Source organism: Pelecanus crispus, chromosome 14, assembly GCF_030463565.1.
Source record: "Pelecanus crispus isolate bPelCri1 chromosome 14, bPelCri1.pri, whole genome shotgun sequence".
In the NCBI taxonomy this organism is placed as follows: Eukaryota; Metazoa; Chordata; class Aves; order Pelecaniformes; family Pelecanidae; genus Pelecanus; species Pelecanus crispus.
The window spans coordinates 15856301-15881145 of record NC_134656.1 but is presented as its reverse complement, the minus strand read 5'-3'; the positions used below and the strand labels follow the sequence as shown (position 1 = coordinate 15881145).

Sequence of the window (24845 nt, the reverse complement as noted above, 5' to 3'; positions counted from 1 at the left end):
CTTTCTGCTGAATAGCTGGAAAAATTAATATCTGTGCAAACACAGGCACCTAAAATGTGGACTAATGCATCTGAGCTGGGTTGCTAGTCCTCCCTGAATCCCTACAGAGACATTCGCTCCATCCCAAGGTAGGTATTTCAGAAAGGTCCAATGAATCACACTCCAGAAGAGTCTCTTCACTGTCAAAGAAACCTGGGTGACTAATTCAGGCTTGGTGAGTGACTCCCACCCCGCGTATCACTCCACAAAGTTGGCTTATCAATGTACGCATTTTCCACATTTGCAATGTTTTTAACAAAACAGCCAGGCTCAAAGCTTAGTATTTTTTATACTCATGACTCAACACTGACACTGCCCTGCACTTGGCAATCTTATTCTTGGCTTCGACTGTAAAACCTGTTTTTTTTGTAAAAGTAATTTTTTTTTTAAGGACTCTGTAAGCTACTATCTCTTAAGGACTTTTCATAACTCCCTTGTCAGACCCTCCAGCAAGAAGGGCACTCTCTGGCCCAATCAATTGTGCCTCTGGCCCAATCTCCATCAGGGCAGGGGATTTCTCCTTCTTCTCTCTATCTCTGTGTTCTTGGTCTTTTTGGCTTTGAAGTCACCTAAATGTCTATTTGTACTATGACCGGGTGCCCTCAGTTTTCCCCATGGTGGGCTATTTAGATGTTGTAGTATGCAGGCTTAGAGCAGTCAGCTCAAAGGCAATGTCCTTTCTCAATAAAACCAACCCTGCCGACCTCAAAAATACTTGCTGCTCCATGCTGCCCTGTGTCAGGTGCCTTGGACTCCTGATATCACACAATGTTTCTTTGCTGATCAAAGCACTGTCCTGCAGCACCAGCTTCCCGTTCCCCAGAAAACAGGTGACTTCACAGCACTGGCCCCAAAGGAGAGGGCTCATGGAGCCAAGCCTTACAATCCCATAAACCAGACACATGCTCAAGTCTTGTCTACTTAGCAGCACTGTTGGCTACACGACTTTCATGGCAAATTCAAAGTGGCTGAGAAATCCACTCTGCTCATGTTAAATAACTGCATTTCTATTCAGTGATAAATACAAGGAAGAAGTGAGCTAGGAAAAGGTTTCTTGGAGGAAACAGTAAGCCCAACCTTCCTTGAGCTAATGCTCTTTTCCATAACTTTGGCTCTCAGCTCTGGACAAGACTGACACGTCTTTGTGTCAGGGAGAATCAAGCTCATAAAGTCTGGTTGCAATACGTATTGATTTTAATGATCCATGTTTTTAAAATTACTGTAGATTATATACTACAAAGGAGCCATCTTGCTACAGCCATAATTGTAGTTATTCGTCTAATTTTTCCCCAGCGAACCTTCAATGTAAGCTATAACTGAAGTCCGGTTATTATTATTCATTGTGTACATGGCATCAGAGTGTGCCAAGTGATTGATTGGGTGTTAAACACATTACTGGCTGCTTCCTCACACCTATTTATTGTAATCATATGGCCAACTTCCCACGCAACACAAACACTGCAAAAAAGTAAATACAATGGAACGCGATTTAAAATTATCTCAAGAACTCCACTCGTGACTCCTCACAGCAACCTCCAGCTGGAGAGCCAGCGCCACTTCCATGCACGTATCCTCCAAGGACAGCTGAATAATGGAGTTCAGCATCACCCAGAGGACACGAGAGCAAAAAATCTGGTTGTAATAACTAAAACCTTTGACCATTCATGGGCAACAGTAAAAATCAACATGAAATTCACGGGCACTAGCACTTCCAGAGAAGTGCAGTACTTCTCGGTGAATGGCTCAAATAAATCAGCATGGCTGAATTGTTGCTGACTGCTCTAAATTCATTGTACTGTATATGACTTTTCTACTTCAGTGAGAAAGCAAAGCAAAGGGGAATGAAGCAAACTGTCACTCTGGAGAATTCCAGCTCCAATCAACCATTACAGATCAGGAAATCCAAATTTTCAAAGGGGCCTCAATTTAGTCCCGGATTTTTGAGGCGTAAGACCCGAAGCACAGAATCAAAAGGCAGGATTGCCACAGACAAAAGTTTTCCCGTGCAGACCTGAAGTTAGCGCACAACAGCAGCGTGTACAGACATGCACATGCAAACCATTCCTTGCTCGTGCAAGGAGCTTGGAAATGCAGCTCCGCGTGATCCTACCAGATTTAGGCTTTCCCCCCTAAAATTCTTTGCAAACTCACATCAGGGAACCTCTGTCAGGTCACATTTCATCAATGCTCTGCAACTGTGAGAAGCCAGAGAAAAACTACTTTTAAAAGACCCACTTGCTGGACCTTGTACTATTCCACGAGAGTCCCTTCTGCAACCAGCTTAATGTTACAGATCTTTACTGCAAAACGAATAGCCACTGGGTTAGCAGAGGAAATATTTACAGACCCATGCTGCTTAGCCACACATGCACACATCCCATAAATCAGCAGTGGTATTGCTCTTCCACTTGGCACGAACACAATACCCTCATCAGGGCATAATACTCAGCGCTGAACTTTGGCTTCCATCCCTTCAGGAACTGGGTATCTGCCTTGTAAAACAGCATGGCAGAGCAACAGATGCTGAATTATAAAAGAAGGACGTTCAAAATCAGCCGTACCCCGGGTGGGACAGGGATCTCTAATCCGCCTTGCAAATTCCCTGACACAGTTTGTACAGGTCCCTAGCACAACCAGGACTCCACCAGTTCAGTCTTTGCTTTTGTGGAAGGATTAAAAAAACCTTTTTCTTTCTGTCTTAGCCTCTCCTGTTTGGATTTCATTCTTAGGGCAACTCTTGCTTAGATGCTCTGTGGATGCTGTAGAGCATCTACTGGCCACCACGGAGGGGCTGAATTTCTGCCAGCAAAGGACAGCCGCTGAAGAAGCAAGGACCCCACGCAAGAGCACAAAGCAGAGCAAGAAGTGTTTGGTCCTCTCAGCAAGTTGATGGGATGGAGACAACAGGAGGACCCATAAGTATAGATCTTTCTGTCCTTCATTCTGCAGTGCAGATGCATTAAAATTAAACTGCTTCTTCAGTGATAGCTGCCTGGCATCTAAGACACCCCAGTGAGAGCCCTGTAGTCACTTCTAGGGCCATAAAGACAATTCATCTCCAGCAAATATCTGCTCAATGCCCAGACCATCTCTGAGCACCACAGTGTGGGTCATTTCTGGACATTTCTTATGGACCTCCAGACCTCCTACGTCCCTCAGAAAGTTCTGCTTGTACCCTCAGCTCTGTTATAGGAAAAATGAACCCAAATATATGTTCTTATGGGACAGTTGCAAGGGGAGCTAGGCTGCGGTACCCACAAATCCTATCATGAAATGGAAGCTCAAAAAGGAATGGATTTCCTGAAAGAGAGAACTTCGCCAATACTACCAACCAAATCAAAACCAGCTGGCTGTGGAGGCTGAGTGGTGACCTGCCCAGTCGTGCTGAGTGAGAAGGCAGGTACCTTCTATCTCACCATGCCTGCCAAGACACAGAAATCAAAGCAAGAACTCAACTGCTGATACCAGCTTTGGGTTTTGCAAGGGACAGCTGGGAAGGGAATGGGTCCTAGCTATCCCATTTTCACCTCTATTCCTCTTTTGCCAGAACTGGATGTCCTCAGTTCAGCTCAACATGAACATGAAAATTAACAGGACTCATCTTGAAAGGAAAGTGATTTTACTGCAGGTAAGCATACCACCTCCTCCTTCAGATTAATGCTAACCAGATGGCCAACTGTCTGTAGACTGTTGCTAAAAAACACAGGCTGAAATAATCAGAGAGTCTCTAGGACAGACACAGAAAACTGATATAGAACTGGAAACATGCCATGAAAAAGCCCAACTAGCGAGAAACTTGGAGCTGCGCGCAGGATTGTCTCCAGAACTGGGCAGAAACCTTCTGCGATAAAGCAGGTGGATTGGCCACGGCAGATGGACATTTTGCACTCAGAACATGAAACCTGCGCTGTGTTAACAACTGGAGCTTGGCTCTTCCAGAGACCATTTCTGCACGTGCAAACCATGCTCACATGAAAAACACACCTTCAAAGAGGTGGCTTGCAAAGGCTGGTCTATCTGAATGCGCTAGCATTAGTACGAACTGGAAAAGAGCAATGGGACAGACCTTCTCTCTGCGTTAGAGAAAATGATGCTGATGAGACACGTCAAAAATGTTTCAAGTAATAAGAATTTATTAATGCTACGAGGTTTAATTTGGGAATGTGCCCAAATCTCCATCCCTACTCTGTCAAGGTCAAGAGGATCTAGGCTTTGGATGCAGAGGGAAACTACGCAGATCTGGCTCGTGTTGCTACACAGCAAGGACAGCAGAGTCAGTCTTGATTCAGTCATTTTTTTCTAACAATGGTCTATGGCAAAATCAGTAGGTGTAAACTGTTACCACTAGCCCAAAGCAGACATGGCCCAATTCCACCGCACTTTACCCTGAATGAGACGTGATATGGATGAGATGGGACGTGGTGCTCCTCAGCTCCAGACTAACTCCGGTTAGAAATCAGCTTTGGATTTATTACATGTAACAATGACCTCCTCCTCGCCACCAACATGCATTTTAACATTTGCTACAGCAACTCTCCATCTTTTTGTTATCTCCATAAACATTTAAAAAATACCTTTTTGGTGTTTTCAGTTTCACCTCTCTGGGGCAGTGAGTCCCAGAGTTTATCTTGGCCTGTGTGGAAAAAAGTATTCCCTTTTATTGCTGTGAACTTCCAAATCACAATTCCTGTGAAGTTTCCTTGTTAAGGGATATTTGTGATCTAGCGGCTCTGGCTTGTTTGTGCTATGCACTTTTCTAATTTCTGTTATTTTATTCACCTCCTTCTTAAACTTACCATCTGCCATCGTAGAGAAGATTTTCAGGCCTGTGACAATTTCTGTTTCTATTCTGAGACTCTTTTTTTTTCCTTCTCCTTCTTGCCTCAGACAGGCTGACCAGCACTCTACACAGTATTCAACTCTCCAAAAATCCCCCAGGAATTTCTCCTGCCTTCTAACACCTTGTCACCGTGCAGGACTTTTTGGGGAGTAGCCTGTGTGCTTTCTGGAAGTTAATTTAGAACATTGCAAGCTTTACGAGTAGTGAATATTTTTTCTCCCCAACATGCAATAATTCACATTTATCAACACTGAACAAACTGCCTTAGCAACCCTGCAGTCCATTTCCCTCCTATGTTTAAATCTCTCTGAATTCCCTTTCTCCTCTCCCAAAAATGTCCAATTTCTTTGTGTCACCCTCAAATTTTATTCTTCACTACCTACATCCAGCATCATTGATAAAAAAGCATAAACAACATAGCATCCAGGGCAACAACAAAACCTTGAGCGACTCCCACAAATCATGATGTGCATGGGTCTTTAATCACTGCTTTTTCTCCTGTTAGCCAGATGACAACATAATAAAGAATGGGAGAGACTGGCAAAACATGCTTCTCCTCTACAGAAAACATCCTGGGTCAGGACAGCCACTCCCTGACTGACCCCACTCTTTGTTATTCCCTTTTATTGCTGCAATGCCTCCAATCACCCCAAATTCATCCACCTCATGCAAGGAGAAGGCATGTTCTTCCCAGCTTGCCAGTCATCCCGTGATCTCCACTTGCTCTGCTACCAATTTCTGCAGAAACCAGATGGGAGGGGTATCGGTCAGCAGGGGGATCCATGTCCAACGCAACCCCAAGCTGCAAGGGCACGATGCCCACCATGGGGCTGCCCATGTTGGCCACTACGTGTCTGCCTTTGGACTCCAACTCCAACGCAATAACCAGCACAAAAGCAGCAGGCTTCGGACAAAATAATACCAGTGCCTCTTTGCTGGGCGGCTGCCCCGGGTGCTGCGCTGCTGGCGGCTGGAGGGGAAGGGAGCAGATCTTGCTCTCTCTAACAGCACCATGACGTTTAACAGCTGCTTGCTGCAGGTTACAGGACATCTCGATCCATAATGAGAAATGCCCACTGCAAGAGAGATAAGTGAGAAGTATAACGCTGGCAATTTCTACAGATGTTGAAGAATTGCAGCAATACACTTCTCCCTCCCTTGCGTGGCCGTTTGGAGAGACCAAACAATTTCCATGGTGTAAACGGAAGGTTCCTAATGGGATTCTGCAGAGCTGGGAGACAAATATAACAGCCAGGCAGAGCATTAAGGAATGCTTTCCAGCCGGTAGAGCCGAAGTGAAACACTCGGACATATAACATTACCAACTGGCTCGCTGCCATGCATCAGATGCAGAAACATTTTTCTCTTTCTGTGACAAGCTGCATCTGTAGCAATCATTATAATTTCTCTTGACATTGCAGCCCACATCACTTCACAGAGGCAGGACTCAAGCGGCATTCGTCATTTAAATGGTAACTTTGATTTTTCTGGGCTATGGGGATGTAAAGTGTTTGAGCCCGTACCACTAAGGCGGAAGAGAGGACTGCTGGGAGCCGTGTTTTGCAGGGTGTGCTTCAGAGGCTCAACACTTCTGGTCTCCTGGCGGGGTCTGAATTTGGCAGCTGGACCTAGCCAGATCCACACCCACCCCACTGGTAAAATGCAGGTAGAGATTCAGGGTGTTTGTTGAAGAAAGGGAAATCTGACTCAAGATTCATGTTTGTGTTCTCCCTTGCTCCCCCATCATTCACACTGACAGCAAGCCCCACCGAGTCCACAGGCAGGAGAAAACTCCTCTGAAAAGGCTAGGATTACCATTTATATTTACCAGCTGAGGAAACCTTACCTACCTATTAGAAACCATTTCTCCCTTCACTCGGAGTGATCAGCCGAGTGGCTGCTGTAGCTCTTTGATCTCCTCATTGTATAACAAAGCCTGTTACAGCCTATTATTTTTATTGTAAGCACTTTCTGTTATTTGCCTCTAAAAACGGCTCCCATTTAAATAATAAAAAAAGACTTACTCAACGTGCACACACCTACAGCAGTGAATAGTCATCATAACCTCTACAGCTGAAACAAAAGCTGTGGAAATTTCCATCCTTTTGTGCTCTCCTGCCCCGGGTGTGTGCTGGCGGCAGCCGAGCTGCAGGGCGGCCCCGACTCTGCCTCCGAAACCAGCTACCACAGGGCCATTTGAGTATGGAACTTCTGGAAGGCCAACGGAAAGCAAGCCATGTAGTGCAGCATGTGTGTTGACTGGAAACGAGCCTCAAAGTTGCATGGACCCTCCTTGTCAGCAAGGAAAATCCCAGGCGATGAGTAATTGCTGGAGCAGGTTAATGCAACCTGGTAACATGCAAAGAGGAGGCAAATGACAGCTAAGAGATAAATATGATTGATCTAAGGGATAAGGGCAATTAAAGATGGGCTGCAACATTGATCAAAATGTGCAAGATGGATGGCAAAGAGTTGCCAGACATGCTAATTTGGTGGGATAACTGACAGCACATAGTTTTTCCCGCATCCAAGTTGCTGCCGGTTAAAACTGGCAAAAATTATTCTATTTACAGCTGCCTGATGCACTTCGAAAAATACTTTATGTTGCATTATGATGTGGGGTGTAAACACGTGGGAGCATGAAGACCTAGTGCAGCAGAGGTTATGATGCAAATTAAAAACCTTCACTTGCCTTTTGGAGGCTCTTCTGCATGGCACAGACCCACACCTACCACATCTCCTCGTTATTCCCATGGGAAGAAGGGCACATGGCAAGAGGGGAGCGTCGCACAGGGCGGAAAGGACAGCGAACAAGGGGAGTATATGGCACAAGCACCCAGCGGGATGGAGGGAACTCTGTCTCTTTGGCAAAGCCACCCTTCCCCACATTAGACCACTGCTGTCACTCCAGAGAGGTGGCAATGAAAGCTCAGCTTCATTTTGCACCCCCGCGCCGACAGAAGTGACAAGCAGTGAGCAAGAACGGGACGCGGGGCAAGGCACAGAGACATGTGCTTTGGGGATTATCGCTGCCTGGAAATTACTCTACTTTCCTATGTGTGACCCAAACAAAAATAAGTTCTCAGACAACCTGCACCATTGACCCACAGGCACAAAATAAAGGCACAAAGATGGTATTTTGGGGAGGGTGGAAGCAGATTCTGGTTGACCAGCTTCAAGAGGGTTGAGCACATCCAGTGAGAGGCAGAGGAAGCAGTAAGAAACTGCAGCTCTCACATGAACTTTGTGCAGTGCCGGTACATACGTACAGCCTAGGTTGCCGGTGAAGCACAGGTCTTGGTTAGCAGAGAGTCCCTGGAGACACATTAGTGTTAACTTTACCTACCGTTCCCAAAGGGGCTGGGGTCTCTGAGTTCCAAACAAGACCTAAAACCTTTGTGCCAAAGACCACCAACCTTGAAGAACAGACGGCCTGACACGGTTTGTCTCGTGCTGCAATCAAAGGCAAAGACGCTTTGTAACGCCCCAAATAAGCTTGCATGGGCAAGGGTAATTCCGACACTTTCCGACCGTTAGCCGACTGTTCAATCTTTTTATCTTTTCTTATGCTACCTTTTGACATAACTTCCTACATTTTTACAAATTGTGATAGGAGGGAAGGAGATGGCAGAGATGGTCCCGCAAGTACGCCAGAGCCCACGCGGCTGGGGAAAGCCCATAGAGGCACCGTCCCCCGGCTCCCGGGGCCAAGGTGACAAATCCTCCATGAGCAGATGGGGAATTGGCCACGTTGGGGCACTCCTTCCCCAAAGCCACATCCCAGACTCCAAAGCACCTCTCTTCCAAATCTCTAGTTCATTTTTCAAACCATGGAGGTTTCGTATTCTCATTTGCTGGATTTTTTTGATGTTGGCACAAGGCATTTTTAACCTCACCCAGAAAAACTGTTGAAGTGAGGCTGTCTGCTAAGAAGGGGGAAAGAAGTCATTCTGCAGGAATACACAGCCTAAATCTAAAGGGTAAAACTAGGCTAAGTAACAGGCATCCATCCTCATGTCTGCATTCTGGAGACAAACACATTTTAAGATCAGAATCAATTCTTAAAAGGATCCATCCCATACCTTGAACATATTTACTCCAGTTATTTGAGACTGTTCTGAAAACCTCCTTCATGCCGTATTCATCTTATCTGCTACTGTAATTCACAGATTTTATTTTCCACTATATTTTTAATTTATATCATGTTTTATTTATACTACTGTCTTTTATGAAACCCCAAATTTCAAAACTGACATGAGCATTACACACACAAAGTAGATTTCTTATTATCAACATGGCATAGGAGACAAAAAATGACAGGAATAAATCTTAGGTTTTATGTTGGCGAGACGTTCTGCAAAGTAAGTGACATTTCTCAGCAATACAAATTGTACATTAAAAGATAATTTTCAGAACACGATACCAGCTACGGAGCGCAGCACCATTACGCAAAGCAATATCGAAGCTGTGCTTTAGCAAATGCTGTTTTTATGTTGTACCAGTTTGGCATCAAGATTGCATCAGGTCTTGCGAGTAGACTTTGGAGTGATTAAGTTTACTGTGCACAAAAGCCAGTTATTTGGCAAACTGTCAACACGGCGTAATTGATATTTTAATTACACTACTAATACATACATGCTGTTCACAACGAGCCTCCTCATTGGTGTTACACAAACTGCGTATTTAGAGCGCCGATTATTGTGCCAAAGGAGTTTGCTTAAATGCAAACTTAAATGCAGTTGGTAATATTTTAAACTGCTATAAAAGGAAACCAAATTGTTTCGCAAATGCTTAACGGCAGGCAACGTGCAGCACAGTGCAAACAAGAGGGACCATCTCACTTGGCATATGTTCTGGGGATAACATGTGCACCCTCCCCGCGGTTACGGCACGGTTATTTTATGGCTGATAAGGCGACTCTTTAACTAGTGGGACTGCCCCGGAGCCACCGGCTTATCAGAAAGATAGTGACCAGCTCAAGGAGAGGAAAGGAAAGATTAGGAGGACAAATTTCTATGGAATAGTTAAAAGGTGCAGCACAACCGGATCGCCATGTGGTGCAGAGACGCTGCTTAACTGGAAGCAGCAGTTACACCACGCTGGGACGCGACCTGCTGTCTTTCTGGCCAAGCGATGAGTCAGGGGAGATAAGGACCCATTTTGCAGCACAAAACCAAAAGAGACACAGACAAGAGAGATGCTTCTACGGCCAGACTTACACACACGCGCGGTGGCTCCCACTGTGCAAGACCCTTCCAGCGCGGTACGATGTGGTGCTGTAGGTAAGAGCACATTTTAATCCTTTCCTACGTCCCCTTGTTATGGGACAGAAAGAAAAGGGTGGACATGAGTGTGCAGCAGTGGCTGCAGCATGAAGAAGGATGGACGGGGAAGAAGAGATCGAGATCAGGGGTGCGATGAACAGGACGGGTGGGTGCAAAAGCACCGCGTTTTACAGGCTGCAGATCTCCTATGCACCTCTGGCTATTACTTTGCACCTGTATATTATTTTTCTGTCTTGCCTCTGTAGGTAGTAAGTTCTCCAAGGTGCCTTCTCCCTGTAGGTTTTGCATCGTGTGAAGCACCTGTGGCTCTGGCCCAGGTATGTATAATATACATGACATTACAATTGTAACAGCATCTAACTGTAATAAAAATAGTAATAGTGATGCAATAATATAGAGCAAAAATAATTTACAGGTGGATATCACAGAAAATCTCCTAAGGGTGAGACCTCCTAGAGGATGCAGTAATCCCACGCGACTCGTCCTTTGAGAGGTGCCAGGTGGAATTTGTCACATCAAAGCAGGATCCCCCCAGGCAAGAATCCAGCACTGGCTGGCAGAAGCCTGCAAAGCTCAGGAAGACCTTTGCTACCTCCCAGGAAACACCAAGCCCTTTGTGTGTATCACAGGTCTCGGAGCCCACCTCCATACAGATATGCCAAAGGGAAACTGGGCCTGAGAGGTGCTGACCATCAGCCAGACGCTTCAGCCATCCATGGAATTTGGAGGCTGCAATCAAAGCTCTTTTCTTGGAGTGTCCGGGCTCTTAGGAGTAGACTGTCTGCAGAGGGAAAACCCACTGTATAAAGCACCAAGGAGGAGATACACAAAGACATGAATCATAGAATCATCGAATCGTTTAGGTTGGAAAAGACCTTTATGATCATCCAGTCCAACCATTAACCTAACACTACCAAGTCCACACTAAACCAGTCAAGGGTAGACCAGACTAAACCATGTCCCAAAGTGCCACCTCTGCCCGTTTTTTGAACGCTTGCAGGGATGGGGACTTCACCACCTCTCTGGGCAACCTGTTCCAATGCTTGACCACCCTTTCCGTGAAGAAATTTTTCCTAATGTCCAACCTAAACCTCCCCTGGTGCAGCTTGAGCCCATTTCCTCTCGTCCTAATGAACAGGAGCAGTGTCCTCCTCCCCAGGTTGGGTACCTACCTGCCTTTTAGAAAATAACCTCTCGACAACCCGTTGGCCATTTCCCTGCGAGTGCAACATGCTCTCAGAGCGGTGGCACCAGTTCCCCATCTCCTTTCCTCCTCCCTGGCCCTCCTCCAAGCACAGCACTGGCCAGACGCAGACAGGAGGCACGCTGAAGTAAGGGGACTTCACGAGACAAAAATTGGATTTTAAACTACTGGAGAAAGCAGCTTGGTTTATTGCAAAGGAAATTCATAGAATCATAGAATCGTTTAGGTTGGAAAAGACCTTTAAGATCATCCAGTCCAACCATTAACCTAACACTACCAAGTCCTCCACTAAACCAATTAAGGGTAGAGTAGTAATTTCATGTTTCCTGGCTTGGTGGCTGGATTATTTTTTAATGAAAGAAAAAACTAGGAATCATTAAGGTTGGAAAGGATCTCTGAGATCATCAGTCCAACCATCAACTCAACACCCCCATGCCCACTAAACCATGTCCCAGAGTGCCACATCTGCCCGTTTTTTGAATGCTTCCAGGGATGGTGACTCCACCACCTCTCTGGGCAGCCTGTTCCAATGCTTGACCACTCTTTCCATGAAGAAATTTTTCCTAATATCCAATCTAAACCTCCCCTGACACAGCTGGAGGCCATATTAATTTGTTAAGTGCTCTTGCTCTGTTGGGGGCTGACCAGAGCCATAGGGGATGGACCAGTGCAAAAGGGCAGCTGGGACTGCATCTGCCTCTGGAGAAGCTACTCTGGGTGAAGGTTGGGGTGTCACCTCGCTGGAGGTCACCTAGTCCTGGCAGCCTCCCCTTGCGCCCAGTGGAGCTGCTGAGGAGCGGTTCTCCTGTGGGGAGGTGGCTCTGAGAGGTTTTCAGGAAAAAAGGCAGGTTCCCATGCAAGATCCCCACCCTGGCAGGTGAAGGTCACCCTCTTCCAGGCCCTGCAGGCCAAGGTGACACCTTGCCTTCTTCCTTTCCCTTGTTCGGGGAGTAAATCTTGCATTACGGAGCAAAACCCACATCTCCTTTGCTTCTCGGCTATCACAACAGTTCACTTGTATGAAAAGTGTACGGTGACACCTTACTATCTCGTATCTCAGAAATGGGACACCCATGGGTGAACCCAAGGACCAACCACGCAAGCGCACTGGCAGGAGGTTGGTCCCTCAGGTTCCCTCTTCTCATGCACTGCCCAGTCCTTGTAAGCTCTGCTGCTGTCTGAGCACTCGCAGCGTTGGGACCCAACTGTGACTCCCATCACCCCGATTCTCTCCCAGCAGCACTTGGCAGGGACCACTCAGAAGCATCGGCACCAGCTATGTGAAAAGAGGGGCTGCTGCTCTGCCGGGAGCTTGTGCTGGTGGTCAGGATGACTGGGAAGCTCAGGGAGGACCTCTCCCACAGAAGAAGGACCCATATTCCCATAGGGACCCGCACTTCTGCCTGCAGGACCAGCCCTGCATCTCCAGCGTTACTCTGAGAGCACGGGCAGGAGCAGCAGCATTCCTGCTGTCCTCGGACACAGAGAGCTCAGCCACGACGGCTAAAACTTCAGAAAGTAACTCTCAATACGTGCCCCTTCCTCCTAGAAAGTGTGTTTTTAAATACCTACAAGAACAATTTACTCTTTGATTGGGAATCTTGTCTCCCAGGTTCCGACCTGGAGTGAAATTTTATGACCTAGCGATAGAGCTCAGGGGGAGGGGTGGAGGGAAGGGGGCTTTCAAATGAAAATGCCAACAGATACTTAAAGCCAGAAGCATGTGTGGGTGTTGCTAAATTAAGCCCGCAAGTAGGTGGGGCAAATGCCTTAAACGAGTTTGTGAAGGTAAAATAACGTTCATTAAAAATAGAAAAACAACTGAAAAAATATCCTTTGTATTCAACTTCACACTCGTACATCATAATGTTCCAGTAAAAGCCCATTTTCCCTTGAGATAATAAAAGAATTGAATTTTTCCTTATCGGTCATCTATTTTTCTAGCTAAAGCTATTACTCCCTCTCTGCGGTTGCTAGGCAACAAGAAATATTAATAGCAGCTTTTATTAGCTTAGCTTTAGCAGTGGAGTACCAGAATGAGAAAATGGAAAACATAAATGTGTTACATAAATCTTTCAACCTTTCAGGGTTTGTGTTAGTCTCTGTTTTCATAATGATTTATTGAAGTGATGGTTCATTTATGAGAAAAAGGAGTGTGAAATAAGAAAACGGAACATTACCCTGAAGGACTGTTTGAAAATAAATAATTATAGGAGGTGAAGAAAAGCTGTTTAAAACCATTTTTCTGAGTTTTATAAAATTTAAAAAGACATATTTCTTTCATTTATTGCCTCTGAGAAAAACACTAGCAGGGAATTGCAAACAGGGCTCTGTTTAATACAAAGAACCCTTCATGTACGGTTGTATTATTACTAGTTTCCACCAAGGGCTCATGTTCGGGATTTTAGTTTTTAAATACTGAACCATTAATAAGCAGAAAGACAAATTAGTCAAAACCTAAAGCGCACAACACAAAATTACCAGTGCAAACTTATCCAGCACTGGAACACGGGGGACTCTCCTAAGTTTTTGCTACCAGTGACACGCTGCCAGCCCGTGGTTTGACGGAGCCGGCTGAGCATTGCCCGACCGCCGCTCTTGCTTGCGTGTTTATTTATTAAGGCTCTTCTGATCTAAAGGGCACCGCTGCATGTACATTGCATGGGGATATAGGTTACTTTAAATAACTTATTTTAACAGGGCAGTGATTCAAAAGTATTGAAATATTTATGTATTGGAAGTATTTACCAACACCACGGTAAGTTGTATTGCCTGCTGGGATCATGTGTTTCCAATGTCTCAGACAAAAGACTGGCATTCTTACCTGGCTTTTGTGTCAACATCTAATTCGTTTCTTTCTTATATCCTCTCTTGGAAAACTTTTAACACTTGCCGGCTCTGTACAGCCATGTCCAACCGTGTTGCCTACCACCGAGCACCCTGACCGCCTTCCTAGGGCTGTGCCCTGGGCTATCCTGAGAAAAATGCCGTGGTCCCCACTGCCTCCGGCTCAGGTTGTAAATAAGAAACGCTGCTGTGTTTGACGGGGAGGAGGGGTCTCGGGAAGGATGGGAGTTGGGGAGAGACCTGCGGAGCCAAGAGAGATGGCCAGGGGCTGGTCTTGCAACCTGCCTGCAGGAAGACCTCGCTTGAGGTCTTCTGGTGGGCACCAGAAAAGATGCTTCTCTTTGGAGCCCTGTGCCATCCCCACAGCCTGGGCGTGCACAGCCCAGCTCTGCGAAAGGGCTACTTTTCCTTTCCATTTCCCACCAGGAAGACAGGCAGGTGGGTTACTGCTGGGTTGTTTTACTGTTTTCCTTTCTGTTCCACAGCAAAGCCCCATAGCGTTGGGAAACAGCTACTCAGATTGCCAAGTCAACCAACCGACCCTTCAGGAACGTCAGGGCTGCACTCATCCTTGGTACTACAATTCACCCTCCATTTACCCTTCACTCTCTCCCCTCTATATAAACAAGTTCCACAGGTAACTGGAAATTTGACATTTTTACACCAGGAATGAGCTTTCCATCACTGGAGGTTTTTAATATTTTTCAAATCATCTGTTTTCACTCAACAAACTGAAATAAAGAACTTCCAAGCTGTTGCTGCAGCCTTTTTTCACTCGAGTTGATGCTCCAGCTTGCTGTGAGCAGAAAAAAGTTGTCCCACTGGGCTCGAGGAAATGTTAGTGCCTTTAAAATAGCCACAAAGATCTCGCACTGTGAGAAGCACCCGGAAGATGCAGACATGGGGATAGTTGCCAGTCTCTCAAATCAAACTCTACATACCTGCTACAAAGCCAATGTTTGCTCATAACAGCTGCCACATGTCCAAAACAATCATAGAATCATAGAATCGTTTAGGTTGGAAAAGACCTTTAAGGTCATCCAGTCCAACCATTGACCTACACTACCAAGTCTACTCTAAGCCAATCAAGGGTAGACCAGACTGAACCATGTCCCCAAGTGCCACATCTACCCGTTAGATCACAGTACTAAGAAGCAAAGTATAATTTAGATTCTATCCTGAGGAAATTTAATAACCCAGTATTAGAAACGATGCTTCCCCTGCGCAAAAATAGACGGCTCCGCCCCAATTTCACCTGGACATGGCAGAGCAGGGAAGGAGCAGGGCGGCTGTAGCCCCACAACGCGCGCCACGGGACAACAGGCTGATGTTTCAGCATGCCCCAGCATGGCAATGGCCTTCAACCGTGCTTGGAGGAGCGCAAGTTTCGGGGGTTGCGAGGGGTGGTGGCGGGCTCTGGGCAGTGCTGTCCCCCTGACCGGGGGCTCCCAGCTCCCCCCAGCCCGGCGCAGCACCCAGGTACCAGGCACTGTCCCACCTGATGAGCAGAGATAACCCCAGCCCGCTCAGCCACTATCTAATATTTATGGAAATACGTTTGCGCTGCATTGGAGATTCTTGGGCTCTGACCTTGATCGCCCTTTGTTTCTGTCAAATGTGTTCTGCCAAATCCCTTCTGAAATCTCATTTATTCACAGCAGCTCCTTAACCCAGCGGGCACCCCACCTCGCCGGCGACCGCCGCCGATTCACGGCGTTTCTCTGCCCCCTCCCTCGCTCTCCCCGCGGCCCCCAGACCCCAGCCCCGGCGTGGCCCCAGCCCAGCAGGTCTCCCTGCGGACCCCCGGGGGCTCAGCGGCCGCTGGTCCACACCGTAACACTGCTGGGGTGTTCACAGTGGGCAAAGTCATTCTGTTTCCAAGGAAAACATCTTTTTTCCTCTTTGATTATTTTTTCCTAAATATTCCCATTTCTCAATGAAAATCACATCTCTCCTATTTTCTTTCTCTCCTGCCATTCCTTCTCTTCCCCTCCTCTTTCCTTCTGCTTTTCCTATAGCAAAAGAGAAGACAGTAGGAAAAAAAAAAATCCACTGTATTAAGAATTTTGTATTTGTTTCTTGTCACCAACACAAAAAATAACACGCCTTCCCCAAATGAGCCAGCCCTGCCTCCTCCCCTGCCTCCCTGCACCCCACTCCATCGGTCTTCCTAATGTCCCATCTTCTGCCACCTCTTTGCCTACTCTTCTCCACCCATCCCTCCTTCTCTCCTCTCCAGCTCCCTGCACCCCATCTTCAGTGTTTGAAAACTCCCTTGACTTCTAAAAACTGATGGGGAAAAAAGATAATAAATAAAGTGACAGAAACAGCAGTGAAGAACCATATCATGTAAATGGAGACCCTGTCCATGGGGCAGAGCCAAGTGTGCAGAGGCCGGTGGTGTGGAAGGTGCCCTGGATGACGATGCCGAAGGGATAAGGAAATGTAGGGGTGACACAGGCTTTGGTTTTTCCCTATCAGGGTACAGCTCCTTTGCTCGAATGAGGGGCTACAGCTCCTGACACCCCAGGGAGGGGCTGGAGCTGGGAGCAGGGTCTGGCACACAGCAAATCCACCTTCCCTCTCCAGCTCTCATCCTGCCAATGGGAATTTCTGCACTGATTTAAACCCGCTCTGACTTGGTATTCATCTGCATAATGGGAGCAGCAGCCTCCTCCCTTGCAGAGGCACTGTGAGGCTTAATTCAACCTAAGGATAATGTTGGGACATCCCAGGACAAGAGTCACACCGAAGGGGACAGCAACCTGCACCTGTATTTTCCTTATTTACTTCCGAGCTGTAGAGGAAAATACCAATCCCATAGCTCTCGGTGAGTCATAGCTCATGTATTTTCAGCAGCTGAAATATTTTTCATGAGGATGCCTTAAAAAAAACCCCCAAGGCTCAAGCTACTTTTTTAGAGGAAAAGTCTAACCGATGTCTAAACATTTTACCTTGAATTGTTTGTCATTTGTCACTGTATTCAAACCAAAAGACATGGCAGCCAAGGCAGGAAATAGCTGCGTACGCAAAAACCGGTACGAACTACAGCAAAGAGCAGCAGCAAGGAGAGAGGCTCCCGGCTCCAGCATTTGCATGAGCAACGTCGGTCCTGGAACAAAGACAAATCCTCTGCATGCCTCCTCTGTAGCGCTCGGGCAAGGCTCGCTCCCAGACTGGCTTCCCACCACTACCCCTGCCGCAATAAATCCCCTCTTTTTGGAAGCGTTAGCAAACAAGCCCCTAACTTGATCTGGAGGCTTCCTGCTGCAAACACCCACCCGAAGGCGGTTAACTTTCGGGCAGGGCTGTAGCACGTCGCGTGCCCTGCACCGTCACGCGGCGATGCCTGAAGCACGGCTGGCTTCACGGGGCCACCACCGAGTGGGCTACGGCTCGACGGGCACGTGGGCAGGAGGTATTAACCATATAAGTTTAAAAAAATCTGCTCGGTCTCCGGGATTTTATTGTGTTCTCACGTGCGTGCGCTGCTCCCACTAATGCTAGCGGGAGTTGCATGCGTGCTATGGGACGAATGCTGCCATCGTGGGCTGGTGCTGGAGGAAGGGGAGACTTGATTAGGGCATCCAAAAAAAAAAAAGAAAGGGCTAGAAGGTGTTGCCTTTCAGTGGGAGAAGTCTGATGGCATGGAAAAAAGGCTTTGACAACAGGGTACGGCAGGATTTAATTTTGACCTGAAATTGCAACACAGTTCACTCCCTGATCTACTTCCTTTGCTGCTGGGACCTCTGAAGATGTATTACAGCTCCCAGGGTTTCCGCTCAAAACTAAACAGTTTCAATTCACTATCGGCTGGAAAATTCTGGGTTCACTGGATTTTTTATTTTCGTGGTAAGGGGCAAACAAATCTTAATCTCTCTATTCTACATTTACAGCCCACTAAGCCCCTTTCTTATCTTCTCTGGCTCAGTCCTGATTTATTGTCACGATGCTGCATTTGTAAAACAGTACCATAAAGTAAGAAAGAGAACATTTCCCAAGGACTACTCCAAAATAAATTATTTCAGACGTACAGAAGCTGCTTAATAAATCCCACTATTCTTGTTTCTTTAGGTATTTTAGAAAGTGATTTATAAGTGCAATATCACCGCTCAAAAATGAGACAATCAACACAGGATAAAATTATCGTGTTATGAAAATAGGGGTCAGGCAAAGGGGCTGTGCTTTAAATTAAACCAGGGAAAAATACTTCACCTGAAACTGACTCTTTTTGTCTCAGAAATGAATGTTTTAATCACCTAAGAACCTAAAAGCTAACACAGAGGCCTAAGTAATATTTAATTTCATAGAAATATGCCTGTGTTCAATATTGATGGGTAGAACATGATATTTTTCTTAAACACACTAACAATGAAACTTGGAGATGCATCAAGCCTTGGGATTTTCCTAGACTAAGAGATAATATCCCATTTAAATATTTAAATATCACTACCTTTCAGACTGTTATCTATTCAAGCAATCAACACCAAACGTTCTCCAGCTAGTGCAGTGGCAGACTCGCGGGCATGGTACTTAAGTAAAATTAACTCTGCTATTGATGCCTTCCAACAGCATCCACGAAAATCACTGATCTTAGAGAGAAACAATGTAGAAAAGTAACCACAGGGCTAAATCTGCTAAAGAGGAAAATATTATTAAACAGCAACAGTATTAATTCAATACCACTGTCAAAATCAAGTCACAATCTTTCCTTGGTGCTGCTGATACAGAAGCGTCGTAAGGTCTAATTAGCCCTGAAGTTTCTTCCCAGCGCTGCACTTTACTTCATTTTCCCTGCCTTATTTATCCCTACAGAAGAGTCATTTGAAACTTCACAAGGTATCCCCTTGCCACGGCGTGAGCCAAGAGGCAATTTGAGTTTGCAAGTGCAAGAGGGATCTTGTTGCCCTTGGAATCCACAGGACAGCTTTCCCTTCAGGGAGCATCCGTGCTCCTGCTGATGCCGCTGGGGCCACCCTGGCAGCAGGACACGGGGGTGACGGGCTGGGGGCTTTTCCCAGCAGGAGAAAGGGTGCAGGGTGTAGGGGCTATGAACGAGGGGTTTTGGCTGGTCACCTTCACACGGGGTTGGAGCACCTGCACTTGGCTCGGTTCAGTGAGGATATTACGTACGCAGAGGAAAACAACCTTCCCCCCAGCTCTTGAGCGGTTAATAAGGCTCAGGAAGACACCAAACTGGAAACATAAAATTGCGACCACGAGCACGGCCACGCAGGTGACCGCAGCGTCTGCCACCGCACCCCGACCTTGGCGGGCAGCAGTGCAGCAAAGGCAGGGCTGCATCACCAGCTCCTCCCAACCTCCAGTGCAAACATCTCATCGTTCACATCCTTCTACGCTCAGTTGAACTCGTAACACGACATACAGAGCGGCTTTAACAAAAGATAGTAAGAGGGCAAAAGTCACTGACCGTGGGTAGCTGGCTGGAGAGAAGGTGCCCATCCTGACTCAACATGTTGGAGACCATGATGGCCGGCAGGTCCATGTTCTGGTAGGGGTACGCTGGTATCAGGCTGTTCGGAGGGAGGCTGTGGCACAGGGAGTGATATCCAGTTTCGTGGTCCACCAAGTGCAGGAGGGAAGGGTCAGGGAGATTAGGAGGCGTTATGGGAGGGATCTCATAGTCTTCGTTATTCTCATTCTGACCGTTATATGTCTAAAACATGAAAAAGACATTTTGCAATGTGTCACTGCCTTGCTGCTTCAGGAAAGAAAAGCGATTATTTGTGTAAGAAATAAAAAAGCACATTCCGATGGACATGGTTTTGTTTTAATAAAAAAGACATCTCCAGCGCTGGACACCAGCAAGTCATACCTAGGTAGGAACTGGGTAGTGACCGTGGCAGCGCTGCACCGTCCGTCAGGGACACCACGGGTCCTTGCACACCTCAGACCTGCCTGGGGCATCCACACTGCTCCCCTCTCCCACGCTGCATCCCTCTAGAACATCTTCAGCTCACCAAAACCTCAGCAGAAGCCTCCAAGCCAGGCAAGCGATGCTCGCAGAGCCCAAAGCCATGAAAGAGCATGGCCGTTTCCCAACCAGCTGCTGCATTTTTAAGGCAATGTCCCTCTCTGGGCACCCAGCTCAGGTCTTACAGTATCTACAGTTTGTATTTTCAAGAGTGTTTACGAGAATTAGCTCTGTAGAATTAACTAGCACTTGGGAACAAAATTCCTGTTGATTCCTCACAAACTCCAGCACAGAGGCTACAACCAGGGAGAGAGATTTGGAAACACAGCCATCACATGTTTTTTAAATCCTTTAAAGAAAGCCTGCATGACTCCACCACACACAGAGATTTGTCCTTCCTTATATCCGCATCCAGACTGTATTTGGACAAGCGCTCCCTCACCTCCCTATCAACGCTCCCTCGAGGTGACCACGAACATGCAGAGATGTTGGTACTCCTTCTGCCTGCTGGGTTTTCTGGTGGCTTGTTTACTTCTAGCGTTCCGATTTATACGGACAAAGAATGTGTTATAGCACCTGTGCAATCGTTTCCACTTCAGACAAAACCGTATCTGCTTTATAATGTAAGTGTGAATCTATCGAAAATTATTAATTATCAAAGCAGAATATAATGAATCTCTGGCAGAGGAGGCTTATTCTAAACATCTACTGTTTCACATATTATTATAGCATATGAAATTCTGATTCGTCATAGTATTATACACATGGATTTTAAGCTAAATTTCTCAGATCACCTAGTTTCATGGTTGGATTTGGACTTAATACTTGACTTAAGAGCAAAACCCCAGATGTGTGCAAAACCAGTTAAGCACTGTAGGCTTTATTAATCCATCGCCCTGGAGCTCACACTCGGATGCATGCTCTTCATCACCCCAGACTGCAGGGAGAAAACCCTTAATAAAATAAAATAAACCCTGTATTTAACCAGAATACGGAAGTCAGTGGGAGAGGCAGCGGGGGGCAAGGAGGTATCTGTGGATAGGCAGAAGGGCTGCCAGCGGGAGCGCTCCAGCATCGCCTGCGAGAGACCCATCCCCACGGGGTGCGGGAGCAGGGGGTCCCTCCCGCCTCGCCCCCCAGCCCGGGCTGGAAGCAGCTCAGCCTCTGCTAAGCCGGACCCCCAGCTCTCGCCTCCCCTCGGCCCGTTGCCAAAAGAGACGGGAAGGAGCAGGTACCGCACACCGCACCCAACCCTTTGCGTTCACCCGAGATCCCCACTGGCTGTGGGGAAATACGAGCATGCAAGAAATACAAGACGGAGACCGGGCTGCGATAGCTCCGTACCAACAGGTATCGTTTGGGCGAAACTCAAACCCAGCTATTATTCCAGTCAGCTTCTGTCCAGCAGCGGCATTATGCGGGGAAGGCAGGGGGCTGAGAGGATGTTCACAACAGCAGATAGATCCCCGTTTAATACGTCTAGTAGTTAGGTTTCTGTTTGGGCTACGCACTTCGAGGTACACCGATTCTTTCCCAGTTATTTAAGAGGATTTCGCTCCATGCTTTACAGAAAGGGATTTAAATAAATCATTGCACAGCAAACTTGTTCCTCCAGCTGGTTTATTTTGGTATCAGGTATATAAGCAAGTGGCTTTGCTGTACCCAACTAAATTATGTAAAACCCACTCAAAGTTTCCTAAAGCTCTCTTCAAAACTACACGTTCCTTGTGTTGCTGCAGAGCAGCTCACCGAAGGGCTTTGAGGCGGTTTCGTAAGGAGTGCGAAAGCCCGTTGCCCCGCTCACCCCCCTGCACATTTCTGCCTCTGCTCTATTCAGCCGGGGGAAAAAAAAAAAAAAAAAAGACCTGTTTAAATCACAAAGCTTTCCGAACAGCTACAGTATTGTGCAGACATATCAAAATTACAATCAAAGCTGTACACAATCAAAATCAGATTAGACAATATCCAATCAACATAATCAGACTCGGCGCCTGCCAGCTTTTCCACCCCATCGCTACGAACAATTTTCCAAAGCAAACCACGTTTATTCTATATATGTCTTAAATAGATCGCTAGAAAGATAGAGGAGGGAGATGAGACAGATAGACACTCGGAAGGGTGGGAAAGGGGGTTGATTTGTTGTCACACACTGTGCCTGTTGACACATCCGAGGTGACGTCTCCGTCCCCACGAAGGGTGGTCTCACGCCGCGTGCGCAAAAAGCCGTCATCTCAACCCAGTAACACCCAGCACCCCTTTCTACCACCATGTGGGCTATGCTGCAAATTATATTTTCTATTCTTATGTTAATTTGAATTAAATTAAACAGCCAATTATACGATATAAGGATACATTACAAATTAGATTAGTGAGCTGGTCTGAACCCATTCATCCCACCAGGACGCCAAACACGAGCGCAGAGAAGCTCGCTCTGCTAAAAGCCTGCCCGTTATGATACACAAAAACCCACGGAAGATCTAGGATTTTCCACTGTCAAAGAGATGATAGTTGTGGTGATTACACGTTATTCCCCTTCAAATTAAAACACTGAAATCAGCTGAAACAACAAGCCTCTTCTTGCAAACCCTCTCTCGGCTCGCACTGCAGGGCAGATGGGTGCTGCGTGGAGTGTAAACCCCCGCTTCTGCCTGCAGCGGGACGGAGCAACAGGATCAAGAGGACATGGGACACATTAGGACAAGAGGAAATGGGCTCAAGCTGCGCCAGGGGAGGTTTAGGTTGGAAATTAGGAAAAATTTCTTTACGGAAAGGGTGGTCAAGCATTGGAACAGGCTGCCCAGAGAGGTGGGGGAGTCCCCATCCCTGGAAGTGTTCAAAAACCGGGCAGAGGTGGCACTTTGGGACATGGTTTAGTCTGGTCTGCCCTTGATTGGCTTAAAGTAGACTTTGTAGTGTAGGTTAATGGTTGGGCTGGATGATCTCAAAGGGCTTTTCCAACCTAAACGATTCTATAATCAAGCTGAGCACTCGCAGAGAGGGGCCAGTGCCTCCTCCTGACTCCCTCCATGCCCTCAGCCCCCCCTGCATCTCTGTGCCCCGGCTACAGGGGCTGCGCTGCAGGGCCATGCACCGGGCATGGACCGAACTGCCCTAAGCGTGGCACCGGGGCTATGCCCCAGGATGGCTTTGCAGCAGGTACGACCAACCTCCAACAGCAGCAAAACCGTATTTAAAACCACTTTTTCCCTTGTTGTGGTTTAGCCCCAGGCAGCAGCTCAGCACCACGCAGCCGCTTGCTCACTGCCCCTGCCCCGATGGGATGGGGGAGAGAATCGGAGGAGTAAGAGTGAGAAACACTTCTGAGTTGAGATAAGAACAGTTTAATAATTGAAATAAAGTAAAATAGTAATGCTAATAGTAACAGTATAATAATGATAATAATAATAATGATATCCAAAGCAAGTGATGCCCAATGCAGTTGCTCACCACCCGCTGACCGATGCCCAGCCAGTTCCCGAGCAGCAATCGCTGCTCCCCGGCCAACCCCCCCCAGTTTCTATACTGCCCATGTCGCCGTATGGTATGGTATAGCCCTTGGGGCAGTTTGGATCAACTCTCCTGGCTGTGCCCCCTCCCAGTTTCTTGTGCACCTGGCAGAGCATGGGAAGCTGAAAAAGTCCTTGACTGGCATAAGCAGCACTGAGCAACAACTAAACCATCGGTGTGTTATCAGCATTATTCTCCTACTAAATCCAAAACACAGCACTATGCCTGTTACTAGGAAGAAAATTAACTCTATCCCAGCCGAAGGCAGGACATCCTTCTTGAAATCCAAGTTTGAATAGGGGTCTCTGGACTGTCTCCATCCACCTGCAGATTCAGGGTCAGAGGACAGAGGGGTGGAGGGGAAGTGGTGCGGGGACGTGGAGAGATGCATCCATCTGGCTGTACTCATGCCACGCAGCTTCTCCACCACCCCTTCGTCATGCCTTGCTGGGCCACACCTCCCTAGATCTGTGCCTCCAGCACAGGGGAGTGTGGAGGGGTGCGTAATGGGGAGAAAGGCTCTGGTTCCCAGCAAGGTGACACCCAGGCCACGTCCAGGACCAAGAGGAGTCAGAACAGGTAACCACGTTACCGGCTGCTCCCTCCTAGCTCACAAGCACAGGGCTGGGGACACGCTATTTGCATCCATCTGAGAGGAAAGTCAGAACTGCTGAACCCCTTGCAAGAGTCGGGGGTGACCTGCACAGCGAGGTCCCATTGCCAGAGCTGCAGTGGCACCAGCGGGTCTCAGAGACCCCAACGTGGCCTCCTGCCAACGCTGCTCCCCACCATGGGCACGATATGCCACGATCTCCCAGGCTTCCCGTACTCCCTGATGCTTTTCAGGAGGGGGAGACAGAGAGGTAGGAGACGCCCAAAACCCTAGGATCTGCAGGTGACCCACACGAGGCTAGTGGGGAAGGACACAACAGCGTGTGCAGCAGAAGGCTGAGGGAGGACAGGCAAGTGGTGGGGCTGGAAGAAGGTTAAGGAACTGGCAGGAGCAAGTCCCTGGGGGCAGAACGAGCGAGAACAGATGGTGACCCAGCAGAGCCCTGCAGGACGGCCCTGGCCAACTGGGGGGAGCAGAGCTATTTGAGGATGAAGAGGGAGGACACGAGTCCCTGCCTCTTGCATGCATGCTCAAGCAACAGCGCTGTGCACACCCTGAGCAAAGCTGCACCAACC

The 24845-nt window shown here is 47.4% G+C and overlaps 1 protein-coding gene across 1 annotated transcript in view; it reads right to left on the bottom strand.

Annotated features, from left to right (window-relative positions):
* Positions 1-24845, bottom strand: part of TOX2 (TOX high mobility group box family member 2) — a 159981-nt gene that overhangs the window by 45018 nt on the left and 90118 nt on the right. Inside the window, exon 3 of the mRNA XM_075721046.1 lies at positions 19647-19892. Within this exon, the coding sequence (XP_075577161.1) occupies positions 19647-19892 (246 nt within the window). The remainder of the gene's footprint in view (positions 1-19646; positions 19893-24845) is intronic.